The sequence below is a fragment of the Durio zibethinus genome, chromosome 7 (genome assembly GCF_047325235.1).
Source record: "Durio zibethinus cultivar Kanyao isolate XHJ-2024 chromosome 7, ASM4732523v1, whole genome shotgun sequence".
NCBI lineage: Eukaryota > Viridiplantae > Streptophyta > Magnoliopsida > Malvales > Malvaceae > Durio > Durio zibethinus.
The window spans coordinates 13,375,282-13,395,050 of record NC_143168.1 but is presented as its reverse complement, the minus strand read 5'-3'; the positions used below and the strand labels follow the sequence as shown (position 1 = coordinate 13,395,050).

Below are 19,769 nucleotides of genomic sequence, written 5' to 3'. Positions count from 1 at the left end.
TGTAAACCTACAATGCCCCTATAAATCTTAATCATAAAATTGGAGAAGCTAATAAATATGCTACTATAGATAGAGAGATGTACGAAAATTAGTTGAAAAACTTATTTATCTCTTACATACTAAACCCGATATGGCATATGCTGTGAGTGTGATAAGTCAATTAATGTATAGTCCTAAAAAAGTGCACCTACAGGCTATCTATCGTGTATTGCACTATTTAAAGGCCAATCTTATGAGAGGTATCTTATTCAAAAGAAATTCAGGGCTAATTCTAAAAGTATATACAAATGTTGATTATGTAGTTTCAATAACTAATAAAAAATCCACTTTAGGCTACTGCACTCTTTTAGGTGGTAATCTTGTGACTTGAAAGAGTAAAAAAATAGAATGTAGTGGCAAGATCAAGTGTTGAAATAAAGTTCAGAGCATTAGATCAAGGAATTTGTGAACTACTATGGTTAAAGATTATCCTAGAAGACTTAAAGATCAAGTTGGATGAACTAATAAGACTTTACTATGATAACAAGTCTATAATAAGCAGTGCACACAATCCTATGTAACATGACAGAATAAAACACATTGAAGTAGACCAATATTTTATAAAGGAGAAACTAGACAGTGGGTTGATTTGTAAACCGTATGTATCAACCAAGGGTCAACTTACAAATGTGTTGACTAAGATATGTTGACTAAAGGCCTTAGCAGTGTAACATTTCAAGAAATTATTTTTAAGTTGGAAATGAAAAACACATACTCATCAGCTTGAGGAGAGTGTGAAAAAGTATTTATTTGCAGCTTGTTATAATCTTATAATATGTATATTTATATTTGTATATATAGAATTAAGTATTTGTATCCTTAGAATTAATGACAAAAACTAGGATAGACAATCTCTCAATTATATGATCAGTTTTTAAGAAGATTTAATTTCTTAGTTTAACCCTTAGTTAGTTGTATATAAACCTAAGGTATTTGTATAATTCTTTATGAGCAGTTTTTCAATATACATTCAGTTTTACTTTTAGTTTTTCACACACTTTTATTTCTTAATTTTTTCACAAAATTAATTTTTTTCTCTCAATTTTTTGTTTTTTTTTTTTTTTTTGTCATTGATTACTTCAAAATATTTCTTTTTCTAATTTTAAAAATGTATTATTATGACTTTTTTATTGTGCAATTTATTATTATGGTTGAATTCATTTTTAAAAAATTATTTAAATAATAGATTTATTTTTTTCTTATATATGGGAAAATAATGAAATAAATAAATAAATTCAAAAAGTAGATTAGGTTAATTTAAATTTTCATTATTTTTTAATTTTGACAAATATATTTATCCATAAAAAATTAAAAAAAATGAAAAATGAAAAAATTGAGCCATAGAAATATAAGACATGTGAAAATTAAAAAATTAAAAATTAAAATATATATAAGGATCCAATCAATAGGGGTTTTTAGCTAACCATTGGTAGCTAAGGTCCCTCATGGATGCTCTTTATATATACTAGAATTAGCTTTCTTTTACCTTGGGATGAACTATTTTTTTGTTAAAATTTTTATTATTTTGAATGTATTTATAATTATTTTAATAAAAAAATAAAAAATTATAAAAGTATTAAAACTAAAATATATATTGCATTTCATATATTAAGATTATATTTTTGTTAATTTTTCTTACTATGTTAAGAACATGGTATATTATTAATCATTTGATCAAATGTATGATTTTTCAATTTATTTTAAATTATAAAATTTTTTGTGAAAATATTTAAAACAAAAAAGAATAAAAAAGTAACTTAATTTTTTTTTATATCTTTTATATTTATATTTATATATTTATTATTATTATTATTATTATTATTATATATAAAAAATAAAAACTTTGAACTCATAAAAAATACACTCACACACCCAATTTTCACACAACCCAAAATCTCATTACTCAAATACTTCACAACCCAACACCTCGATTAAAACCATAATCTATCAATCCGAACACCTCACCACACCAAAACCCACCCAATAAAAAAAAAAAAAAAGATGGGTGTGAAGATTAGAAACCCCAACAATTTCAAATTAGGTAATCTTATTCAATTGGTTGAATTCAGAAAAAAAAAATAATAGTATGTTATTGATTTTTACAAAATTATTTATCAACAAAAAATTTTAAAAAAAAATATGAAAATGAAAATATGTATTCATAGAAATATAGAAACATATGAATATGAAAAAAAAAAAAAAACAAAAATAATATAAGGAACTAATTAATGGGGGTCCTAGGGCTAACACTTTGTAGCCAACGACCCTCATGAGAGCCTTTTAATATATAAATAAAAAAAATAAAATACTAAAAAATATAGTTATAAATATATCATCAAAATTTAATGTTATTTTATGTTATAAAAAATAATATTACCGTGTTTTGTTATCTTTATTTTAATTTACCACCCAATTACTTTCATTTATTCTTGTATGTAATTTTTTTAAAGGCAAGAGAGGTTTGTTAGAAATGAGGATAATAATGTTCAGAATCTCTAGTTTATTATTAGTTTTTTACGTAAATAGTAGAAACTTCATTATCAATAGAAAAATGAGTGAGGGTTACAAACGAAGTCTAGATTATTATTGTGTGAAATTGATGGTAGTAATACTAAAATCTTTATTTTTACTCTTATTTATCATCAAATTACTTAAATTTATTAATTTATGTAGTAAAAAAGTATTATTATTATATATTTTATCACTTTTATATTTTTATCAAATTACACATTTTTCATCATATATAGTAAAAAGTAGTGATACTATATTTTTCTAATTTCGTCCTTCTTTGGTATTAAATTACATAAATTGTTGTTCTATAAATCAAAAAATATAACAGTAATAGTAATAAAAAAAACGCCATTACTAAAATTTATTAGGTATACAATTATGTTATCATTTTACTTTGTTTGGTTAAATTACAAAACAAAAATGATATATTATGTTATATTGTTTGGATTATAACTTTTTAAAATAAAATATTTTATTTATAATGTGTATAATTTTAAAATTAATTATTTTAAATAATTTTGAAAGTTAATAAAAGAAAATTAATTTTAATTAAAGAGAGTATTATTAATAATTAATTCATAAAAGAATGAATGTTTGAAATTGTTTCTCTACAACAATTTTTTTTTTCAAAATTAATCTATTAGTGAGGCAATTCAAGGACTTAAATATTTATTATTAGGAGAAAATTAATCATAAACTTATTTAAGTATTAGCATTTTCCTACAAATACTACATGTTTCATCATGTTCTTCTTCTAATTTTTTTTTTTTTTAGAATTTGTTAAGAAAAAAAAGAAAAAAATTTAAAATTGAAGCATAAATTAAAAAAAATTTGTAGAATTCAAAGTTTAAAAAAAATAATTGATGAATGAGTTCAAGAAAATTTAAAGCCAACAGAATGGTTTAGCTTAAGCTTCTATATTATAGTGATATTCTTTAAAAAATGATAAATAATAATAAAGTCTTAGAAATTATTTTACATTTAAAAAGTTTTAATACTTTTTTTTCTCTATTTATCCCAATTTGTGATACTTAAAAATTAAAACTTTTAAAGGCAGGAAAAGGATGTTTGTTCATAACTTGAGTCATGCCGGATTCAAGCTAGGTCTATACTTGATATTAATAATTTATATGCTTATTCAAATCCGACTTGACCTAAAATTGTTTCAAACCGGCCCATATTAAAAAAAATAAAACCAAAGCTCACTCATTAAGCACAATTTATATAATAAAAAATTAAAAATTCTTTTTTAAAAAATAATATATTAAAATAAAATTTTACATATATATTTATATAATTATAATAATTTAATTATATTTATGTTATTTGAGCCAAGCTGAGTCGGGCTTGAACTTTAATTCTTGTGTCCAAAGCCCGACCCAAAATTTAAACAAGTTTAAAAAGTTTTCCCAAACCCGTTTAAAGTATCTTAATTTTTTTTTAAACCCTCTCAAAACTTGAATAAGCTTTCAGGCCATAACAAATAACCTAACTCTTTAACAGGTCTAATCAACCCTCTTTTATTTCCTTCATTTCTTTATTTCTCTTACTTTTTTTTTCTTTCTCTCTCATTCACTCAACCCAAACATTATGTAAAGGAAATTGGATGGAAATTGCAATTAAGAATCATTAATCAATTATAATTCACATCTTTCTTCATTCGTTCTTGTACCTATAAATTATAGTTTCAAACATGTTAAAAGCTTTATAAACCACCATTAATCAACCATTCAATTCTTTTTTTACTTACATTTTTGCACTTATCTTTACTTTTTTTAAAACTTTACTTCAAGTCTTTTCTTTTCCTTTTCAACATTACATTTGGCTATAACTTTACATATCTAACTTCATCTGTGTTTGTCTATACTCTTACTATAGGAATGGCACTGAGAATGATATAAATCTTTTGATCACATTGGGCTAGTTTTTGAAAGAAATTCATGACCCAATTGATTCCTTCACCTTTGACAGCCTCCAATCATTAGTTTTTCGAAAAAAAAATAATGGCTCTTTTCTCCTCCCAACCTTTTCCAACGACTTTGAGCTCATTTCATCTATAAAATGGGCATTCAAACGCATTTTTGAAAGAAGAAACAAAGTATCAAAAATTCATATTTTTATTTTCTCAAAAACTCAAGAGTATAAAAAATCCATATTTTTATTTTCTCAAGAACTCAAGAGTATCAAAAGTTTAAAGCTTAATTTCTTATTAATTATAGAGCCTTCTATGTTCAATGGTCAACACTACACTCAATGAAGGATAAGAATGAAAGCTTTCATTAGGGGACTAGCATCAAAAGTTTTAGTGTTCTATCAAATGATAAGTAATGCATGAAAATCACATGAAGATTTTTTAAGTAAATTATAAGGCAATGAACATGATATATTGTGCTATGAACAATGATGATTTCAACTACATCTCAGCTTGTTTCATGGCCAAAGAGGTTTAGGATACGTTTGAAGATATGTTTGGAGAAGCAAGAAAAAAAAAGAAATATTATGAAAGTCAAACCATGCTTCATGGCTATAAAAGATTTTGAGGTAAGCAAAGTATGAAATATATGCATATCATTAATATAGATTGTACCTTTCTTACAAAAATTATGTGTGCCTTAAATTGATCACTTTTTTTTTGAAAAAAAAAAGAAATTTTATAATACAATTTTGCTTAAATTAAAATGGTTTATACATGTGCCAACTTTTTTTAATATTTGGTATGAGTTTGAATAAATGTACTTGAATATATACTTAAATGATGTTAATGCTTTAAATTCTAACCACATTTTATAAAAGCCTAACTTGTTAGTAGTATTCATAGTATTCTTTTATTTTTTTTCTCATAAGTTTCATGCGGTAAATTTGAGATTATTGTGCTAAATTGTTAAAATTGGATACATTAAAATACTTATGTTCTTATGTTAGAATACTTGTTTTTAAACTTCATTGTGCTTATTATGCTTAAATACATGAATTCATTATACTCTTAATTGAAAATATATGCTTGGAATTATTTGCTCTTGAATGTTGTCTTTCTTGAATTGATCTCCTTTTTGCTATAACAAAATTAAAAAAAAAATGACAGACAAATTTGTTTTCATATAGTTATATAGGTGTTTAAATGAATATATAGATGGCATATTATGAATACATGTGCTTAAAATAAATCTATGCTTTGATACATATGTGTGCTTAATATATATACTTGCTTTGACATATATGTTGGATGATGGGTGTTGGATTAGGATAAGAAATGCATTAGTTGTGAGGGAGATCTACTAGATAACATGCATTAATTATAGGGGAATTTTTCAAAATGCTTTTCAAAATCCTTATATGTTTCAAGAGAAGTTTTTCATCAAGTAAATTAATTTTTAAGTTTTATCATATTAAAAAGGGGAGATTGTTAGCTTTAAATTTATCTTTATTTTGAAAAGATAAAACATTAAGTCAAACAAGCTTGATCAAGATTTTGAAAAACACTTATTTAGTACATGTTCTTAAATTATATTATTTTTAGTAATAAATAATATATTTTTCAAATTAATATTTGAAATGAAATATATTTTAGAAAAAGGTTTTAGATTTTGAAATAGGTTTAATTAGCACATGGTTTTTCAGATATATTATGTCTTTCAAAATAGCTATTTGATTTGAAAAATATCTTGGAAAAGTATTTTAAAAGATTAGTCGTAATGTTCATCTAAAAAGAACAATTTCCCAAGATTGACAATTATTTATAAAATGTTTCTCAAAGTTTAAACAAATATTTTTTTTTTTATGTTTTTTATATTTCTCAAGCCAAACTCTCTTTAAAGATTGTTTATTTCAACTTAAATGAAAATCTAATTGTTATTTTTAAAATAAACTTATTTATCTTGGACTCTACATAATTTTGAAAAAATTGATATTGAAAAATGAATTAACTAGAGAAAGTTGTTTTGTAAGAAAATATTTTCCAACATTTATTTTGATTTACTTTTTATTGATTTAAAAAGTTTTAATATTTGAATTATATATTATTAGAAAGCTATTTGAGTCTACTTTTTAATGGATCAAATAAACCTTAAAATCTAAATTTTTTAAGAAAAGATTTTGAACTTTTATTGAAAACTATGCAAGTTGTCTAAAAACTACACAAGGGATAAATTTAAAAATTCACTATAATTGTTATATATTTATTCAAATGATGAATTTTATATTGATAGAAAGCCCTTTAAATCTAGTTTTTAAATCTTCAAACTAATCTTAGTTTGGAGTTATATAACTCAAGATATAATTAAATTAAAAAAAAATAGTACAAAATAGGATATAAGGTAATCAACATCCCATGTAGATCTTTTCAACTAGAATATTGCGCAACATGACTTGATCGATCCCCTATTGAAAATGGATCAATCCTTTAGTCTACAACAATCAAAATGTGAAAGAAATTCATGACTCAATCGATCCTCCAATGGACTGGATCAATCCCGTTGTCTTTAACAGCCTCCAACAACTAGTTTTTCAAGGAAACAACAGCTATTTTTTCCTCCCAATCTTCTCCAACAACTCTAAGCTCATTTCATCTATAAAACGGGCATTCAAACACATTTATGAAAGAAAAGAACAAGCATCAAAAAGACATATCTTCATTTTCTCAAGAATTTAAAAGTATGAAGAGTTTAGGGCTTAATTTCTCATCTTTTGTACCAAACTCTCTTATTTATTATTTACACCATTTTCTTGTACTTCAATTAGCAAACACTTTTCTATTAGAGGTTTTATTTGGTTTGCAAAATCCTTTATCATTCTAAGGGGATTAAATAATAAGAGGTGGGGTATCCTCTTAAGAGCTTTGTAGTAAGGGATATAATTCTACAAAAGAGTAAAGATTGCTAGCTTGATCTTGATAAGATAAAGATTGTAAATTGTATAAGAACATTTTTTTTAGTGGATTTGAAGCTTGCTAGGAAAGTTAGAGGGAATGACGTGGTGCTTTTAGAAAAAGAGCAAACTTATATAAATCATTGTGTTTGATCTCTCCACTCATATTCCTTTTATTTTCATTATTGTTTATTTGTGCTTGAATTTCACATATATCTTATTTTTCTTCATTTTTATCATTTTATATTTTTTGAAAATTATTTTTGAAAAAGAATTTAAAGACATTTAAATTCATCCCTATTAAATTGTTATCTACACTTGAGCTAATAGAGTAGAAGAATGGGAGTTTTAGGTAGTTTTTGATTGCTAGAAACCAAAGGAATAGGTAACAGAATTCTTGAAGTTCAAATCTAGATCTAAGTTTGTTAGTGAGTGTTTTTTTTTTTTAGAAATCCACATCATAAAAGGGTTGAGGAAGAAAATGGAGAGTAACTTGGTGGTTTCGAATTTGAAAACTGGCACCAGCACAGGGTGGTTGTGATGTTAGGTGGCGGTAGAGGTTGGTGTTAGTGGCGCTGATTGCTTGGTTTCTCGGTTCAAGTAAGGCTGCTGGTGTTGGGAGAGAATTTAAAGAAAGAAGGAAATAAGGGAGAGAAGGAAACGTGAGAAATAAAGAAAGTTAAAATCAATACTTTTACTTTAGAATCAAAACTACATCAGTTTGAACAGTATAAGGAGAATAGGTCCACGCCCTTGCCCATTTGACCTGCGTCTCGTTTTTGGAGTTTGACCAGTTTGCAAACTTTTGTTTTTCTTTTTTTAATTTACTTTTTTTCTATTTTTGTTTGTTTATTCTAATTTTTATTTATTATGGTTTTTTAAATTTTATTTTTATCTATAGTTTTATTTTGATTATTATATGATTTAATTTAAAAAAATAATAAAGAAAAATAAGATTTTGATTTTGTAAAATTTGAAAATTGTAAATATGTTTGTAAAATTGTTTTGTATCAAATTTGAATAAATGAGAATTATTGCGTGGATGAAATTTTAAAAATATGCAAAAGTGTATTATTCTTAAAATATTTTAAATAAAAATATTTTTTTTAAAATTTAATTAAAAAGTTGGAGGATTTTAGGAAAATTTTCAATATCAAGGATTTTCATTTAATTTGTAAATAATTTTTGTAAATAAGTAAAATGAATTAAAACAAATTATTGTTTCATAAAATATTAAATAAATCCAATATAGAATAGGCATATTTTCTTGAATACTTATATGGTGAGAAAAATTTTCTTAGAGTTTCAATTAAAGCGTTGGAGAAAATTTGAAGACTTTTTTTTAATATTTAAAGATCGAAATTAATAAAGATAAGAAATAAAATCTATTTTAATTAAGATTTAGATAAGATAATATAAGATTAATTTGGTATCAATTTTGTAAACTTGTGGAAGTGTTAAAATTTTTTTTACATGTAATCAACTCTCGAATCTGATTCTATTAAGAGAACGAACACTTTTTTTAAAAAAAAAAAACCCTTAATCAAGCTTAGTATAATTTTAAGAATGATAGATTTAGTTAAATGATAAATCACACAAAAAAAAATTGGTGACAATTTTTTATTTTTGCGTTTAATGGTCGAGGTCTCGGATTTAAACGTTATAACAAGTATTAGGTTCAAATCTTACTTTTCTTCAAATAAAATAAGAAAAATAGAATAAAATTTGATCAAGCAAGTATTGCTCTCATTTAAATTGTTTAAAATTTAAAATTCAAATTCTTTTTTTTCTTGAACTCCCTTGTATGGAAAGAAAAAACAATAAGCATAAGATCAATTAACGTTTTTTCTTAAGCTAAATCATAATTTCATATTAATGAAATAATGAGAACAATGAAAGAATCACGAGTTACTCACAATCTCAACAAAACAGCAGACTCCCGGATAACATAGAACCATAAAACACCTTAAAAGTAATACTCCTAACATCATGCGATACCTAATAGATCATCCAAAACCACAAGCCACGTAAAGCAGCCTAAAAAAAATCGAACGCTAAAATATCCCAGAAAAAGGAGTCCTAATAGGAGAAACATTAAAGAACACTCAAAACCAATCGGATTGCATCACCACCAGGCCATAAGCATGTCCTCGCCATTTACTCCAACCTTTGCTAAGTAATCTTCCATGCCATTAGGAATCCCTAGCTGCTTTCGCATGTCCAACTCAAAACCAACCTTAAACTTAAAAACTACTAGTCAGGACGTGTCATGAAAGCAGAAAACAAAATTTGAACTGCATCGAAGAACTTTTACAGATGTTGAGTTCGAATTTGAAATAGATAAGACGGAATTTACGGGATTAGGATAAAACAATATCACATGTATAAAAAGGATTATGAGAATGTTCTCTGATTTGTTAAAGTGCAGAAGTTCAAGCAATCCAACATCCTAGCTATTAGTGCTTACTAATCCATTATGTGCTTTCTGATTCTCTGAAGTTTAAAACTAACAGTTAACAACCATGTTATTCTCCATTAGTCATCAACTTATCAACGCTAATTGACAACCATGTGGCTTATCCTTTTCATTTTCTTTTATCGATTTGCAGAAAAAAAAATAAGAATTTGATGATGAGATAAAAAAGTTAGCTGTGATTTTTATAATAGACCAATCCATGGGTTGAACCGAATTGGATTTGTACAGGATATTTATAAATTTCAACTTGTGCAACCTTGATCTAATTCGACCTGAAATATGAGTCTTATTTTGATATTTAGGCACAGTTCTTTTTTAAAAGAAATTGTTTAGATTCTATCAAACTTTTTGCAAATTTTAATTTTTTTCAAATAAAAAATAAAAATAAATTTTATAATAAATATTAATTATGACAAAATAAATAATAGACAAGATAAGGCCTAAAAAATGATTTTGTTAAATTCATTTGATGTGTGGATGAGATTGGTATATGACATGAGAAGTTAATGCATATGTCATGGACTTAAGGAAGAGTCTTGAATCTCATATTGAACATAATAGGAGGGTTACTGAGGTATAAAAGGGTTCACACGACCTCTGTCTTATGAGGTATCTTTTGTAAGATAAAACCATGAGGTTAGAGGGACCAGAGCAAATAATACCTCACAAGGATGTGAATCGTGACAGAAAAGTTGATCTATGACGTTGGAAGAGCGCATGCCCGGATCCCGGAGCCGCGCGGGTTCAAGCTTAAGTCTCGACTCGTGACAAGTGGTATCAGAGCTAACCCTAAACTGTTCGATCCACATCAAGCACCTCGAGGGAGGTAGGTAGGGTCGCTAACCTCCGTGACAAGGACGTCACGAGATTAGGTGGGAAAAAATGTTACGGACCTCGTCACAAGTTTGGGTGGGAGAGAATGTTACGGACTTAAAGAAGAGTCATGAATCCCACATCAAACATAATAGAATGGTTACTGAGGTATAAAAGAGTTCACACCAACTCTGCCTTGTGAGACGCTTTTTGTATGATAAAATCGTAAGGTCAGGGGGACCAGAGCGGACAGTACCTCATAAAGGTGTGAACCGTGGTAGAAAGATTGATCTGAGACACCGGATGAGTGCATGTCCGAGTCCTGAAATCGCGCAGATTCGAAAATTAAGTCTGGACCCATGACACATACACATATTATTTGATTATTTATTTACTTTTATGTAATATAATCACAGATATAAAAAATATATATAAAAGTTATTTGGGTTAAGTCAAACCTGGGCTTTATATATTGTCATGCTCAAAAGTCTAAAATTCAAATTAACGCCATTTAAGGAATCTAAAATTTATCTCTAAGCTCTCTCGAAATGGTAGGCTGGCATTTAGACAGGCTGATAGAGATACTTTTTATATTGTAAAACTTGACTCTGAACTTTGGTTTGGTTTAAAAATTATAGAATATATTATGAACGTCTACTAGCATTTTTTTATGTGTGTCGATTCTTGGGGCACATAGAATAGAAGTGCAATGAACATGATGGAAAAGGAGAAGATTCTGATGCAAACAGTAAGGAGACAGGATGTCCCTCCAATCAGGAAGGGCTGTAAAATTTTTGTGGATTCTAGGTGATCTTCATCAAAGAGTTTTGGACTTGCAACCAAGAGGGTGGAGATCATGAAGGTGGAAGGAGAAAAGGTGGTTAAGGGAATGTGCACGGTGGGGTTAAGCGACACAGACGATGGAGGGATTGGAAAAGATGAATCTTGGAGCATTGTAGCACTGCAATCACAGGCAAAAAATCCGGCCGGAAATTCGGGTGTTGATCAGTTTAGCGAGATTCACGGTAAGGGAAGTCCCGCTAGGAATGATGTGGAAATCCATAATAATCGCGAAGCAATAGGCGAAAAGGCAGATTTTGTGGAGACATCAACATTGAAAAACTTTGAAATTTCATGCCACAAACGACCGTTGTAAAGTGGATGGTGGACCCAAATAGGTGGTGTGGCTTTGGAGGAATTAAGGTATAACAAAATGGCACACGTTGGCCAAGTTGTAAGCGGAACAAAAGCAAATAATGCCAACAAGGGTGAATAAGCCATGCACAGAGATGGAGGGCCTAACAGCTCAAATTCGGTTTAGGGAAAAGGAAGACGATGGGCTCAGTGGTTGATCAGGATGTTGTTAGGATGGGGACGGAATCCTAAGGGAAATGGATCAGGATGGATGCAAATTTGATAATGGCGGAGACTATGTGCCAGTCCCGTAGAGAACAATAAAGCACTTAGCATGAAATAGTTGTGGGCTTGAGGAACCCACTTGCAGTTCGAGTACTTCGGCGCTTGCTGAAGAAGAAAAATCCTCGCGTGGTTTTCCTGAGTAAACAAAGCTACACCTACATGTAAATAAGTTAGATCAAATAAAAAGACGATACGGTATGGGTTCATGTGTTGGAGTCAACGCAAATGGAACCAGTGGAGGTCAGCGATACTATGCAAAGATGATTTCAATCTTAATTCTTAGTATCTCATTGACACGAAAGTTGATGAGGGAAACGGGAATTTATGGCGGTTAACTGGGTTTTATGAGGAGCCTGATGTACATAGAAAAAGTACGTATTTCATGGGATCTATGACGAAATTTGGCATCACATTCCACTGGACCATGGCTTTGTTTAGGAGATTTCAATGAGATCACTAGCTTTTTTTACCAGTGCCATGAAATTTTTTATTATATTTTTTTATAATTTAAATTTTTAATTTATATTAATTTTTAAATTTAAATTAGGATAAAATTTATATACTTTGAAAGATTTAAATAAATGTAAATTTTTAAATTTTTAAAAGTTAAATAATTGATTGAATAAAACTATTTAAAATTATCTTATTTGTTAATAATATAGATTATTTACCTAAATATTTATATAAACAAATTTTATTAAATTTTTATATATGCTATAATATAATATTATATATAATGTGATCCAATTAGGAAAAAGTCCAAGAAGCTTTATATGCAGCGGGACTGGAAGATGTGGGCTTTGTATGTCCTTGGTAAACTTGGGAACGGGGAAATAACATGTCCAAAACATTCCAGAAAGACTGGATAGATGTTTAGCGAACCAAGGGTGGTGACCTTATTTCCATACTACTCTGTTAACCATCTTTCTCTATCAATCTCTGATCATAACCCAATCTAAGGAGACAGTATAGGGAATTTAAAATAAAGCGAAAACAAGGGTTTTGAGGTTATGTGGGTTGAGGAAGAATGTAGCACAAAAATTATGAATTCTTTCAGTAGCTAAAATATAGCGGGGCTTGATTGCTATAGTCTCATAAGGAGAAGTGCATGAGTGTGGACAATAGAATTGAACATCTTGATACGGAGCTCGATTATATTACAATTTCTACTCCAAGTCAAGAGAATTTGCAGAAGGGCAAGAAGATTCAGGATAAACTGAACCATGCAATTATTTTCTGGGCCTAGAGATCTAGATCGACTGGCTCCGAAAGGATGATCGTAATACAGGTTTTTCTCAAGCCAAAGTCAGTCAAAGGAAGAGAATTAATACCATTAGGGGATTGGAAGATAGCAATGGCATATGGTGCGAAGAGGAAAATGTGATCCAAAATATTGCCACTAATTATTTTAGATAGCTATTTCACTCTCAGGTTGCAATCACATGGAAGAGGTTTTGGGGCGGTTGAAAACAGAGTATCAGACGACATGAACAAGCTCATGCTTGCAGAGTTTAGAGTTGATAAGGTTTTGGCTGCTTTCAAACAAATGCAACCAACAATCGCCCCAAAACTTGATGGTATGCATGCTTTATTCTATCAGAATTTTGGCATATTGTGGGAAATGATATTGTTGAATTTTGTCTTTTTTTTCTTAATGGGGAGAGGAGTCTTAGCCAGTTGAACCACGCAAATATTGTTTTAATTCCTAATGCGAAAGAACCAAAGAGAATCACATAATTTAGATCCATTAAGCTCTGTACTGTCCTCTAAAAAGTTATAGCTAAAGTGCTTGCAAATAGGCTTAAGCTAGTTTTACCTTCCTACATCAATGAGTCCCAAAGTGCTTTTATCCACTTATAACTGAAAATATCTTCGTGGCTTATGAACTCCTACACTCGCTTAAAAACAGGACAGGTGGTAAAATTGGCTTCTTTGCTTTAAAACTAGACATGAGTAAAGGCTATGAGAGAGTGGAGTGAACTTTTCTTGAGATCTATGATGGAAGGACTAGGCTCCAAGAGGAGATAGGTATCCCTAATCATGAGATGCATTACTTCAATCTGCTATTCAATTGTTGTTAATGGCATTTTAAATGACAAATTCCGTCCAGGTATAGGCCTGAGACAAGGTGACCCTCTATCCCTTATTTATTTCTTATATGCAGTGAAAGATTGTCTGCCTTACTAACCAAAGGCCAAGAAGAAGGTACTATCAAAGGAGTTCGAGCTAGCCGCTATGGTCTCCGAATCACACACTTTTGTTTTTTTGCAAATGATAACTTATTTTTTATGAACGCAAATAGAAATGAAGGCAAAAAGGTAAAGAGCATGTTACAAAAATATGAGGAAAGCTCAGAGCAGAAAATCAATTTTGATAAATCGACTCTATTTTTTAGCAGCAACACTAATCATGACCAGATAGAGGAGCTGAAGAGGTTGTTTGCAGTCCAGGCAACAGCTAGCCCCAAAAAAAAACTTGCCTTCCATGGTGGACCGTGATCGGTATAACACTTTCAGATGAGAAAATTATATCGAAAATATGTGGTTGGAGTAACAGATGCTTATTACAAGGAGGAAAGGAGATCTTTGTGAAGGCTGTACTTCAAGCAATTCCTTCCTATGCCATAAATTGTTTCATGCTCCTGCAGTCCCTTTGTAAGGAAATTAATAGCATTATTGGGGGCTATAGGTAGATACAAGGCTCGGGGTGTAGAGGTATAAACTGGCTGGATTGCAAGAAAATGATTTTGCCAAAATCAAAAGGGGGAATGAATTTTCGAGAACTCGGAAAGTTTAACACGGCAATGCTAGGTAAGCAAGGTTGGCATCTTCTTACTAGAACGACATCATTAGCTTACTAGGTTCTCAAGGCCAAGTGTTCCCACACTGTTCGTTTATGGAGGCAAGTTTGGATCAGAATCCATCACAGACCTGGCAGAGTATTTGGGGAGCTCGAAAGTTGCTGGAAAAAGGGGTACGATGGAGGGTGGGAAACAGACAAGATATCCCAATGTGGAAGAATAAATGGCTTCCTTCATCATGGCCTTTCACGGTCCAATCACCCCAATCCCTTTTAGATGAAAACAATAGAGTGAGCGAACTTATAGACCCTTATATGAAGTGCTGGAACAAGGAGCTGGTACAATCTATGTTCGCCCCAACAAAAGCTAAGATTATATCTGCCCTGCCGATAAGTAGGCTGGGGTCATCGGATGATATTGTTTGGCTCTGTGACAACAAGGGTGTGTATTCGGTCAAAAGCGGATACAAACTACTATGTAATGCGGATCAAGCTGGAACAGATCTTACAAATGTGGAGGATGTAAGCATGCGGAAGGTGTGGAAGAAAATATGGACAGAAGCGGAGGCGGCAGCCCATGCGATGGGGCTTACAAAGGATATAGGCTTTTCGCGTATTACAATGGTGCGAAACAGTCTTGGGACAATTAAGAAGTTAAAGGAAGGAGAACCTGATCTCTCACCGGTGGGAACAGTAAATGAAGAAGCTAGATCGAAATTGATGCTCTTTTGCGCAGTGGATGTAATGCATGTAACAAGAAAAAAGAATAGAGTTGCACATCCTTCATCTAAGTATGCTCTACAGATATCTGAAGCCAAAACATCGAGTTGAAGACTATCCTAGTGAAATTGCTAAGTTCGTACAAGTTGACTGTAATCAGATTATTTCAATGAAATATTTCAATTTCAATTTCAAAAAAATTAAAGAAAAATATAAAGGCATAATAATCATTTTATGCTTTTAGAAATTTTAACCTTTCCCTTCTTTTTAATCGAATAAAAAAGAAAGATTTTAAGAAAAAGGTAGGGGATGCTCAACACCCCTTCCCTTTTTAAAAAATTTAATCCCAATTCAAACAAAAGAAGGATCTCCCATTATCCTGCGGATCCTTCCTTTCTCTCCATTCCCCTCAATCTAAACAGAGCGTTAGGATCTCCCTCAGTAGGAGTGGCAGAGCCACGTTGGGGCCAGAGGGCCATCGCCCAAAGATTTTTGAAAAACTGTATCTATCATATCATTTTTATTCTACGCCCATTTTACTAAAATGGGTATGTTGTGTAACTACCACTCCCATTGCCTCACTCCAGCGTCCCCTGTTCTCTTCCACCCTAACCAAAACAGTAATATATCTCGATTCATTCCACTAATAGCGATTTATTTTCGTATAAGTAAAACTAATTCTTCATGTTTTAATTTAAATTTTCTCTCAAACATTATTGCACATATCAATTGGATAGTAACTTGTAATAAGAAATATGTATATCAAAAACAAATATAACAGACGATTCTACTAAGGACAAACAAAACAGCAACTTTTCTACTGTTACTTCTTCTAGGCAATTGGCACGTTTCCCTGTTGATTATTGTTCTCAAAAGGGTGAATACTTTTCTCATTTATTGTTTTTCCTCTTGAAAATGAATTATGTAAAGCAATAAAAGATACAAGGACCTTAACACGAACACAAGCTATGGCCAACAAGCACAATCGCAGGAGGAGAATCTCCATACAATGCCTTCAAAACGGCAAAAGCATCATTGCACAGTCCGCAACATATATGGAAGCTATCTTTAGTTCCAAGGATGCAACACTAGAATGCTAGATTTTCTTTACTGACGGCAAAATATCCTAGTTTACTTCTATCCGCCATGCTTAAAGAATGTGTACCTCAAGAACAAGAGGAAAAATCCTGGTTGACAAAACCAAGAAAAGAGGCAAAATCGGCAGGCTAGTTAGACACTTGGGCTTTGTTTGAAATCAACTGGACCTCCAGTGTAAGGTCAGTCAACTGAACCTCGCACCCACTTGGATGTCAAACATCCAGTGCCTTCTGTGGTTTTTAGGCACTGAAAAGTAAACCTCCAGTTGCCTTCAGTGGCCAACTTTTTTTTTCTTCTATTTCATTTTTACCCTTTACATAATATTATAATTACTAAAATATCTTTTCTTAATAATTTTTCTTTTTTTATTGTTTTTCCAATTTCATTTTTTATTTAGAAATAATAAATAGTTTTATTAATGTAATAAAATAAAAATATTATTGGATACATTATTATTCTTTTAATTTTCAATTATTTATCAATAAACATAAAATTAATTTTTTAATTATTTATTAATTTTATAAATTTTAAATTATATAAAATTTTTAATACATATAATTTTTATTTTAATGTCCTTAATAGTTATTTTTTATTTTCACTACAATTCACCTCACCATTATAACTGTTTTTACGTCCATATTCCACTACTGATTTTAATCTCACCACTACAGTAACCAATCTCACTTCTATCATTGTTTTCAATCTCATCGGAACTAATCTCACTGTCAATCCAAATAAACCTTTAGTTTAACTATGACCAAGACACGCTAAACAGAACATCAAATCAAGAGGATAAACTATGGCGTGCTATTGTTAAGAACATCAATGAGCAAACAAAAAACAAAAATCCATGTTTAAAGAAGTTAAAACAAAGGCTTAAAAGAATTGCCACTATAATTCACAAGAAGAAAAATGTTGAGGCAACTCAAACAAGTCAACTTTCTTCTCTTGTTGCCATCGGTTGATCATATAGTTGAGATTCTTATCTGCTTATTAAATTAAGGAACCATAGTAAAATATCTTGCAAAGAAAAAGCTTTGATCCTAGGTTACTTGTACATGATTGACCAGAGGAAAAAGCACTCACTGCTTTAGCTTGTGGACCTGCAGTGAACTCATTTATAAAACTAGAACCAGAAGATCAGCAGTAAATTTCCCCTTATAGAAATGTAAGACAAATATCAACCATTATCAGAACTTGACTGTGAAATCAAGCTGGAAAGGCTGCTCCCCAAATTTCTAGCCAGATCTTCTCTGCCTGATTTATGGAGCTGCTTATTGACAGTACTATACACTGCAAAGTTGGGTTTGAGACCCTTTTCTATCATCTCAGAAAGAATACTTTGTGCAATGACAGGATCTCCCCTTTTGCTATGAAGGCTCGCCAACAAACCGTAAACCATATTGCTCACTTTCTTACACCTCCCACTACAAACAACCACATACTTGTGTGCCTCCTGATACCGCTGCAATTTGAAGTAGCCCTTTATAAAGGCAGCATGTGTGGTAGCACGAGGTTCAATACCCCTTGACACCATTTTATCAAGCCACTCCAATGCCATATCTAACATACCAAGTCTACGCAAATAACATATGAATACCTCAAACGTTATTGCATCAGGAGCACAGCTGCTTTCCATCATCTGCTCAAGCAGTTGACAGGCCTCAGCAACTTTATCATTCTTGCATAAACAACTGAGTAGATAGTTAAACGTCCGGGAATTTGGGTTACAACCAACTTTGATCATCCTATCAAGTATCTCTCTTGCTTCTTCAAAATGACCTCTACGACACCTTCCTCTAATCAACAAATTGTATTTTGACAACCTCATCTCTGTTTTTGCAATCACATATTCAGCCATTTCAAAGGATCCTAGAACACACAACATCTCAATCAAAGCATGGATTCCAGAAAGACCACATGATCCACCGATTTCGTTTAACACCTCAACCACTTTGCTTATAGATTTCTTTGTTGCAGCTTTACTGGAAACAATAATAGGTAAATAACCAAAAGCCTTTTGATTCAGAACTATTCCGTGCAGCCTAAAATCGTGCAAAAGAACATATATTAAGTCAAAGTCATCTAATCTCCCACAATTATCAAAAACCAAACTACAAATGTCAGAGTTATCATAAAACTCGGGATGTGACCTTCGAATCCAATTGAAGAAACGCAATGCAGAAACTTTCTCGTAATTTAAAGTCCGAAAAATGGTAATTAATGATGCCTCAGATAGACTTACATTCATATTATCCAACTTGGATTCCAAATCATTCTCACCTCTTCTAATCAAATAGATTATCTCCGAAACTTGCTTTGCAGTTGCATTTAGCCCTGAAGATGAAGCTGAGAAACTTCGAAACCAGCGAAAATTATATCTACCGAAAAATTGAGAAGATGGGAATGCCGTGAGAGGAAATGAGGAAGACCCAGTTGAGGAAATGAAAGGAATTGAAGAATCTGGAGACGAATTGGTGTGAAATTGATGGAAACTGAGAATTGGGGTCGGACAGGGTTTAGGTAAGAGGAGGGTTTGGGGAATGGAAGAGAGAGAAGGAAGTGATTTGGAGGAAAGAGAAAAGAGAAGAGGAGAAAGATCGTAACGAAGAAAGGGGAAGAGCCTGCGATTGAGAATTTTTCTGGAGAGATAATACATCTCCATCCATTCGAGCAGTGGCCACCGATTTCAGGGTTTTAGAGAGAAAAAGAGAAACCCCAAGAAAAGCATGTTTTTCGTTGCTTGTGGGACTACGTGGTTTTGATTTGCATGGGCTTTTTGACCCGACCCAACCCCACCTCCAGTGGCCCATTACATCACTCAAATTCTATTGTTTAAAGAGACATTTATAATTTATAATCTATAACTATGAAAATAAATATAAAAATACGAATGTTTGTAAAACAAAATTTATTTATAACAAAACTACATTTCAAATTTTTTATTTATAATCTTTTGCAAATATTTCGATTTTTTTTTTTTTTATAAATAAATGATTTTATTTATCTAAGAAGCATTTAAACTGCTACA

At 30.6% G+C, this 19,769-nt stretch overlaps 2 protein-coding genes across 2 annotated transcripts; one reads left to right on the top strand and one right to left on the bottom strand.

Annotated features, from left to right (window-relative positions):
* Window positions 1-12,993: 12,993 nt before the first annotated feature.
* LOC149518008 (uncharacterized) lies at window positions 12,994-15,875 on the top strand. Its single transcript, XM_089764338.1, has 2 exons — window positions 12,994-13,698; window positions 14,286-15,875. Exon 2 carries the CDS (start codon window positions 15,017-15,019, stop codon window positions 15,749-15,751), a length of 735 nt encoding a protein of 244 aa, XP_089620464.1. The 5' UTR covers window positions 12,994-13,698; window positions 14,286-15,016; the 3' UTR covers window positions 15,752-15,875.
* A 715-nt stretch (window positions 15,876-16,590) lies between these two features.
* On the bottom strand, window positions 16,591-19,403 carry LOC111276774 (uncharacterized). The gene is made up of 4 exons (XM_089764328.1): window positions 17,924-19,403; window positions 17,791-17,841; window positions 17,348-17,460; window positions 16,591-16,653 (listed from the first exon to the last, which is right to left on the bottom strand). Exons 1-4 carry the CDS (start codon window positions 19,401-19,403, stop codon window positions 16,591-16,593), a joined length of 1,707 nt encoding a protein of 568 aa, XP_089620454.1.
* Between the last annotated feature and the right edge of the window lie 366 nt (window positions 19,404-19,769).